At 39.0% G+C, this 9,142-nt stretch overlaps 1 protein-coding gene across 1 annotated transcript in view; it reads right to left on the bottom strand.

The window, feature by feature from the left end:
- Window positions 1-3,003, bottom strand: part of LRRC72 (leucine rich repeat containing 72) — a 43,286-nt gene extending 40,283 nt beyond the window's left edge. Inside the window, exon 1 of the mRNA XM_046020619.1 lies at window positions 2,911-3,003. Coding sequence (XP_045876575.1) covers window positions 2,911-3,003 — 93 coding nt within the window. The remainder of the gene's footprint in view (window positions 1-2,910) is intronic.
- Between the last annotated feature and the right edge of the window lie 6,139 nt (window positions 3,004-9,142).

Consider the following 9,142-nt stretch of genomic DNA (forward strand, 5'->3'; position numbering starts at 1 on the left):
TACACATGATTTGATACATTTGTGAAATATGCCTCACATTAATGGGAATATAGAATTCCCACATTAATGGAAACTTCACAATAGAATCCTGCATAGTAACTTAAATATATGCAGAAATAGATAGCTACACATCCGAAAGTAAAAATGCCATTGGAGTTATATGTCAACACTATTTTTGTTACCAATGACACTTATTTTTATCTATTTATGTATTTTAAAGGGAGAGAGAGAGGGAGGGCAAGTGGGAGGGGCAGAGGGAGAGGGAGAGGGAAACTCAGACTCCATGCTGACTATAGAGCCCCATATGGACCTCAATGTGGGACTGGATCTCACAACCCTTAGATCACGACTGCAGCTGGTAGCTTAACTAGCTGTGCCTCCCAGGTGCCCCACCAATGACACTTATATGCACACAAATGCACACACTCCAAATTGTTAAGAAAATTATCACTTGAGATCATGCAGAAATTTCATGTTCTGAACAATACATTCAAAAATAATTATTTGACAAAAATAAAACAAAAATAAAAGGAACATTGGAATATTTTAAAATAAGCACCTATTAATTTAGTCATGGGAAATTAACATAAATTTTGAAAATTTTAGCCATGGAATGAATATTTAAGGATTTAAGTCAAATTTTGAAAATTAAGAGATGAAAAAGGAAATTAAACTATCAACATAATATCTAAATCACTGCTATAATAAATTATTTATTTATTTTTATTTTTATCATGGTATGTTTCTTTCCAACCAAAAATTTCATGTGAATCTAACAACAAGCATTAATGTCAAAGCGCCAAAGAACATAAATCCGTGCCAAGAAGTTTCAAGTTTCAGTGAATCCGTGGTGGAGCATTTCCAGTTTCCAATCAGCACACAACTTCACCAGGAGCATATTCCTTTCATCTAAAGAAGCACACCAAGCATTCTTTCCCTGAACTATTTTTTTTTTTTTTATTGTGGTAAAATATATAGACTACGGAATTTACTGTTTTCACTGTATGGTTCTGTGGAACCATGGCCACCATTCGTTTCCAGAAGTTTTTCATCTTCCCCAAATGAAACTGTATGCCTTCAACACTAACTGCCAATTTCCCCTTCCCTCAGCCCCTGGGAGCCACCCTGCTATTTTCTCTCTATAAATTCGACAACTCCAGCCAGGTGCCTCATCTAAATGGAATCAGACAATATTTGCCCTTTTGTGACTGGCTCATTTTGCTCTGCCTAACGTCTTCAGTGTTCATCCAAGTTGTAGTGTATGTCAGCCTTTCCTTCGTTTTTAAGGCGGAATCATGTTTTATTGTAGGTGTATACTACATTTTGTTTTTCTGTTTAGGTGTCTATGGACACTTGGGTCGCATCGATCTTTTGACGAAGCAAGGCCTCAGAAAGATGACTCTAGGAGCGCAGCATGTGTGATGGGCCAAGGTGCAGAGAGAACCGCAGGTAGGAAGCAAGGCTGCCTCTGGCGAATCAATGCAAGGCGCCAGGAGAGTGACAAGTGGGGAGAAGCAGTGAGCAGGCATGACAGAGGGCGTGCGAGAGAATTGATGGAAACTGGCAAATAATGAGACAGAGGATAGGGGCTAGCAAAGTCACAAGTGGTGATGCTAATGAATGTGTTCATGCGATGATGAGAAAGTGACGTGGCAGGGAAGACGATCTCAGCTGGAAACTCGGAAATTGGGGTGCTAGTGAGACACGCAGGTCAAGGCGTCCAGCAGCAAGCTGCCGGTGGAAGAGAGGAGCTCAGCAGAGATAGCAGAGATATCAGGCTGGGGATGATAGCCTGGTCGGTGCACAAGAGCAAGTGGGACCCGGGTTCAATCATTGGGAAGTAGCCACACTGAGAGAGAGGAGGAGGGAATGAAGCTGTGAAAGCAGATAGAAGGAAGGGGGTTTGGAGGGATGGTTGCAAAGTTGGAGAAACAAGAGCACAGCGGGAGCTGAGACAGCAAATTTCAAGAAGGTAGAATTTGAATCTGCAGTGTTGTGTCGGGTAGTAGAGGATATTACTCAGCAGAGGTACTGAATTCGGACAACAGTTGTCTGATGGGCGGGGGCAATCAGATTTCAAATTAACTCATTAACCAAACAGGGAAATAAAAACAATGCAACATGGAATTTGGGTGTGGGGAGTTCCAGCACAAGGAGGATAACAGCTGTTCCCCCCGCCCCCAAGCCCCTTGCCTGAGGGTCTAGATAAAGCAGGAAAAAAATGTTTGAAAATGGTGGGATTATGAAATCCCAGAAGAATGAAGTCTGTGTTAAAATCTATAGACGAAAACATTCTCTTTGCTGACTTAGGTACTGCAGTGATTAATTCCTAGAGCTACATGCAACCCACACGCACCGCAGCTTATTTAGGACTTAGTGTGAGTAGCTTTCAAATCCTTACAGAAGCCCTGGCCTTGATTTACATGGCAGCCCCAAGCCTCCCCAGAGCGTCCTAGAACTGTTCAGCACTTGGGAGCTCCTACGGCCAATAATTCTATAAAAAGTTTTCCCACTCAAGCTTTCTTTAAGCTTAACTGCCCACAACTCCGCTTGTACAGTTCATCAAAGAAACTGTTCTCCTCCATGTGTCCATTTGCACTTTAGGGGGAGGGCATTTCTGGGTTATTTATATTTGTGGGAGAGTCAAGATTCCAAATTGATGGTTTTATTATCTAATCTCTAAACTGCCATTGTTACATAGGCGGCAGATGGTAAGCCAGGAAAGGTTCATGTAAATCCGCCAGTGGGGATCAGAGGCATCCCCAAACCCTACCCTGGAGATTACGGACCTCCAGCCCCAGGGGAGGGCCTGGGGTCTGCAGTTATTCCACCCACTCCGGCCGACCGCTGGCTGGGGCTTTCGCGCAGGAGCCTGAGGGGCTCGTGGCCTGGAGAAGGGGTGCCGCTTACCCTGCGGCTGATCTCGAGGGCAACTTCCGGAGCCCTGACTAAGCTCGTAGAGTGTAGGGAGACATGGGGCAGATGGTTCGGGTCCGAGGCCATCGGGGCACTAAGGGAGGCCAGCAGCACCTACTATCCATCCAACCTAGCTCCACAGCTCATTGTTCCGTTACCAACAGTTACCGCAATCTGGGCGACTAAAAGCCTGTCCAAAGTGGGGAAGATTTGAAGCCAGTCCCTTCTATGACGTTTTCACGTGTGGCCCCGTAGCACCCACCACGTTGTACCTTGAGCACGCTCGCGTTTGTCAACTGTGCCGTGCAGCTTGCCGCCCATGCCAGAGATCGGGTGGTCCGCTATGTCAGAGCACTCCAGTGGCAATCACCCACTAATAATAATTTCACTGATCTGAGCTCTAAATACTAGAAAACTTAGCTTTCTGAAGAGTAGATGTACCACTGGCCACATGAGGGTGGGGTGAAGGCATGCCTGCAGAATCCTAGTGGGGCTTGAGCAAAGAAGAAAAAGAATCAGTATTGCTCATCCTCCCTTATTTAAAATTTTGACATTCTGTTCATCATGAATGCTGTTGTATTAATTTTGAATTGTGTATATATGTGTCTATATATATATGTATATCTCAGCAGCAGCACTTGTTTTGATTGCCAAGTTTGGATTCTTTACATTTTTGTAATTTTTGTATTAAGACCAGTGTCTTACTTGCCTCCTCCTAGACCCAGTCCTGGAATGCAGGTGGAGGTAGCAATATCAAGGAGACCCAGATCCCACGTGCGCAGAAAAATGGAACTTTTGACTGGTCTTGTGAAGGGTAAGTGCATGTTGGTTCAATAGCTGAAAACTCCTCCCTCTAGCAGAAAATGGGTAAGTGGAGCCACTATGTGGCAAATTTTTTCTAATCTTCAAGGTGTTATTGTTGTTTAATCGATGGCTCCCCTACTTCTCTATTGGAACCTCTTATATAAGCTATGTTATGATCTTATTTATGTGACTTTTGTTCCCCTCTAGCTTGGAACATTTTGGAGGCAGGATTCTCTCTGGTTCATCACTGTTTTCTGCCTGGGCCTGGTACCCTGCATTCAATAAATGTTGATTTAATTGAATGAGTTGGTTTCTTGGGTCCAAATTTGAACTTGAAATCTAGAATTAAATGTAGCTGTTAGAAAAGGGTCAGGCTACTTGCATGAAAAAAAATGCTGGTGTTGGAATAGCACATTTAAAAATGTCTCAGAAAAATCAAACACACACTCTTTCAGTACTTCTGAAATGAGTTTGGATCTGGTAGAGTTGGGTAGATAGAAGTCTTCCAAGTTATCACAGAAGGAGGGATCATCTGAGAATGATTGTCAAAGTGGTTTTATATCCCAGAAATAGAAATCAATTGAGAGGAATGATCCACTGAGAAATGCATAAAGTTATTGACTGGTGTCCTGTCTCCCATTTTTGCCCTTAAACATGGGTTATAGAATTTCAAGTATCATTCATGTATATGCTACAAGAAAAATGGAAATACATGCTATTTGTTCTACTTGGTACATTACACAAATGTGAGTTTTAGAATCAAATGCAAAATGTATTTCCAGAGCATCTTACATTATTAAACTATTAACCAGTTGATTTCTACTAAAATCACATTTAAAGATTATATCCTTTATTTTTTTTAATCTTTTTACTCAATATTAAGAAGAGAAAAAGAAATTTTGAAAAATGGCTCCATTCTTCGTAAAGGAACTCAGAAACTCATTTATTATAAGATCTTAATGTGTTCTCTCTTTGAAAAAAATTCATAATTTAACTGATCACAAGGACTAAAACAATGCAAATTTAATTACAAAGATGGAGGTTAGCGAAGCACTTTTTTGGTAAGAGGCACTATCTAGAAAGCCTCACATTGGTGGCACAAAATTTTTACAAAAGAAATATCTTTAGCAGAGTGAGCAGAGAGATTTTTTTTTACCTCTGTGAGGTAGGATTAGAGCCTGAGGAATTCAGCTTGAAATTTTAAAAATCCATGTAAAATGTACATTCTGCTTTATAATCAATCTTATTTTAATATGAAAATAAAGTGGTTCCCATAACTCCCCTCAAATCTTTGAGTAATATTTACACTCAAGCAAGACACCCTGTGTTTATCCTGTGGCTTTACCTCCCTGGCATACTGCCATTGCCTGCAGGGGTGTGCATACCCCATTTGAAAGCTCTATCATATCATGTATGTGGCTTTGGATAAGAAGAAAGAGCCTGTGCTCCAAGTCAGGGCATGTGGGGTTTGGTCTCAGCTCTGACATTAACTAGTTGTTGGCCACTTTCAAATCACTTAATGTCTCTGGGCTTCAGTGTCTTCAATAGCAAAATGAACAAGTTGGAAGTTTAGCTCAAAAATCAAATTACACTCCTCTAGGAAAGTAGTATGTATTGTTCACAGAGTAAAATGTTCTTGTTGAGATGTTGACATGTGATTGCTTTTTAAGAAGAATTTTCCAGTGGAAAATGTGTGAGAAAAAAAAATTATGGGTGTGATGGTTACCATTAAAGCTAAATAGTTCTTAAAATCTTCCAATTTTTTTCCTGAGCAATTCCAATAATCAGTCTACATGCTATTTTTTCAAGTGAGTAAAAAATATTTATTGCATGAAATAATCATTATTAGCCATTTTCTACAGTGTAGTACGTGCATAGAGTGAGAAACATATCAGCCACAATCCAAATATAGTTTTATGTGCATAAAAATATATCTTTCTAATGATAGTCGATAAGCACAGTATCAACATTTATTGCTTTAAGTTTAGGTAAAATATCATTTTAGTTGATAGCTACAATTTTTTATTTACACAAAATGAAAATGAATGAAATATTGAGAATTCATGGAATTCTCCATGAGTCTTTCATGTTGCTGTAAGTCTTATAGGAAGAGACAGGGACTGCCTTTGTTCAGGACTACATTTTAAATTTTTATAATGAACACACTTGGAAGATATAGTGTCTACCTCCTGAGCAAATTGTGGGTGTGTTTTTGGTTTTTTGGTTTTTTTCACTAAGCAGCATAATAAATGCAATGTCCCCTTCCCTAATAATAAAGATAAGATCAGGCAGACTTTTACTGTCCAGTATAAAAGATTTAGGTTTTCTAAGTTTAGCATTCCTCTCCTCTAACACAATCTACTGTGTATGACGACATCACCTGGCCTGCTTCTCATTACCTTTTGGAAATTGTGGCTGAAGGATACTCAGGCTGTGCTCTTACTGTGAGTAGTAAACTATCCTTAGTCTCTGACCCAGAAGTCTCATATCATCCAGCACCTATGAAACTGTGGCTTGCTAACTTGCTTCTGCCTGTCTGGTTTTGTCTTTTTTTTTTTTTTTTAATAATGGAATGTGTCCTTCTAATTTGTTCTTGAGCTTTCATGTTTTTATTTACCATCTTGTGAGCTTCCATCTTTCAATCTAAACTACTGAGTTGAATTGTTGCATTATCTTCCCTTGTAATGTCTCTTATGGTTTGTTTATGCATTATTCTGTTGATGGACATTTATGTTGTCCAGTTCTCTTTTCTTTTTGCTATGATAATCAATGCTATAAGTGTCTTTGTGCTCCTGGGTATTACATTAGGTGAAATTCTTTGATGGTATTAATGAGTCGTATATGTGTTTCTCCACAGGATGGTATTTTGTTAAATTTTGCCAATCTAATTGGAGAAAAATTTTATCTTGATGTTTTAATTTGTACATATTTAGTGAAGTTGAGTATCATTCAAATGCTTATTGGTCCTTTGTATTTGTTTTTCTGTGAATTGTAATTTCATGTTAATTGCTTAACTTTGAACATGAAGATTGAAATGACTGAAGCCCACCCTACGAGCTAGATCTGTAGAGTTTCCCAGTTATTTCTTAAAGTCACCCAATGATTCAAGTCATCTTGTACCATCTTGCACAATTGTCTTCTCTTGCTCTCTCTCCCTGGATAGTGTCTGCTGCTTTCAGAATGCTGAGATAAACTTTATTTCTCTGTCCCTGAAGTACTCTTTTTCTGATCCCAGGGATCCATGCCCAGGATGCTATCACCTGATGTTCTAAGTGTTGCCATTGTTTAAATCATCATGGGTTCTGAGCTAATAGGGAAGCATCACTCTCTCCCCAACCCCATGACATGTTTTATCACCAAAATTCTGAAGGAACTTTGCCCATATATATTAGTTCTTGAACTCTCACACACAAACACACAAAATAGCCATTTACGGTTCTGCCTTTTATACCTTATTTCCTCTCAAAACCCCCACACGATCCTCCAAATAGCTACCTGGACAGGAACAGGAAGTGGTTCAAGTTTGGAAACATTCCTATACTCTCTGGAAAAGCTAAAAACCTCTAGATGGGACTATAACTTCATCAAATAGTGTAATTTTCAGTTCCAAACCTGTGCTAATTTTGGTGTGATTTTACATATTCTCCCACAATCATTGGGTCCCATGTCTAAGTTCTATCCATGCCCTCACATAGCCACCCTTTGACTATTCATTGTGCCTAGAGGAGCATATATGCCCATCCGGGTTCTAGGTATAGAGTGTGGAAAAGATGAGGAGGCAAGTATTCCAGGTGGGCTTGTCCAGTTGTCCAATGGGGTGGGCAGGGTTGGAAGTGGTGAGTTCAGAGGAAGACCTGATCAGGGGCTTTTAAATCATGGGGCCTAGGACAGAAGACCTGCCTGAAATTAGAAATTGTAACTGGGTGGAAAGGTCATACAATTCTTTAAAATTAATTTCTATTGTAGGATTTCATTGTGTGATATCATTAAAATTACTAACTGTTCCCTCACTTGGTTCAATTTAGACTTCTTGAGTTACTGGAAGAGAGAAATTTATCCTAAACTGGCAGAGATGTCTTGATAATGCTAGCAGGAATGCTGTGTTTTTTCACATATATGATATCACAATTAGACATTTGAAGCATAAATTCTCTCTCTCTATAAATGTGTGGGGATTGTGTGTATATAGGCACATATATGTATGTGAGTGCATGTATGCATGTATGTGTGCCCATGTATACACACATGTATGCTCATGCACACACACACACAAACACAAAGTAGACAACCTCTACAATACCCCCAATGATCCCTAACTCCTGGTTTTCACATCCTTGTATAACTCCCTTCCCTTGCACATGGGTCAGATTTATGGGTTTCTGATAAATAGAATATGGTAGGATGATGGGATATCACTTCTGAGATTAAATTTCAGAATTTAATTCTGTGGTTTCTGTCTTGGTCCCCTCTCTCTTGTTCTCTGGCCTGATCTGAGGTAAAGTTGCTGTCATGTTGTGAGCTGACCTAGAGAAAAGCCCACATGACAAGGTATTGTTTTCTCTAGCCAAAAGCTGGAGAGGACCTGAAGCCTGCCAATAGCCAGGGGAGTCATCTTGGAAGTACACACACCCCCACCAAAGCCTTCAGATAACTATAGACCTGGTCTGGCTTGTAGGTTTGTGGGAGACTCTGACCCAGGCCCCAGTTGAGCCACACCCAGATTCCCGACATTCAAAAGGGCGATAATAAATGTTTGTTGTTGTTTTTTTTAAATTCTGAAGTGATTTGTTATGCAGTAATAGATAAGTAATTATACATTTTAATGTCTATTTTTGTATTACATGCATATTAAATATGTATATATGAATTTAAATTACAAGTACAAAGAGATCTAAAAAGCTATATTTCTAGTTGAAAAGCTATTCTTCTCAAAAGAATTCTTGTCCCCTGTTATCATATGTAGTAAAATCTGACAAAATTTCTCCTTCTGACAATTTCCAGATTAATATTTAAATCTGGAAAGCCAAATTTACTCTTGGAATTTTAGCTACATGCAACCACATGTTTAGTTGTAAAAATAAACCTAACTCTTTTATCATAATAGCTGGTAATTCAGTTGAAAGATAATTTTTAAAATATTTATTATTAAACTATAACTTAATCTAAGTTGTAACTTAAAAAAATCATTACCTGAATGAATACTATTAGCAAGTCGATAAATATTTTTTCATTTCTTTATGAAAACTTTTTCAAATGTAATATATACTTAAACAATGGGACAGTATTAAGTATTATTATTTTGTCAACTTTGGGGTGTTATTTTGGGGCTCAGTTTTCACCTCTCAACATAATAGTTTTCTCCTACGCTCTTTCTAACTCAAGCATCTGAAACTGCTGAGATTTTCTTCACATTCCCATAGCT

Source organism: Meles meles, chromosome 10, assembly GCF_922984935.1.
Source record: "Meles meles chromosome 10, mMelMel3.1 paternal haplotype, whole genome shotgun sequence".
In the NCBI taxonomy this organism is placed as follows: domain Eukaryota; kingdom Metazoa; phylum Chordata; class Mammalia; order Carnivora; family Mustelidae; genus Meles; species Meles meles.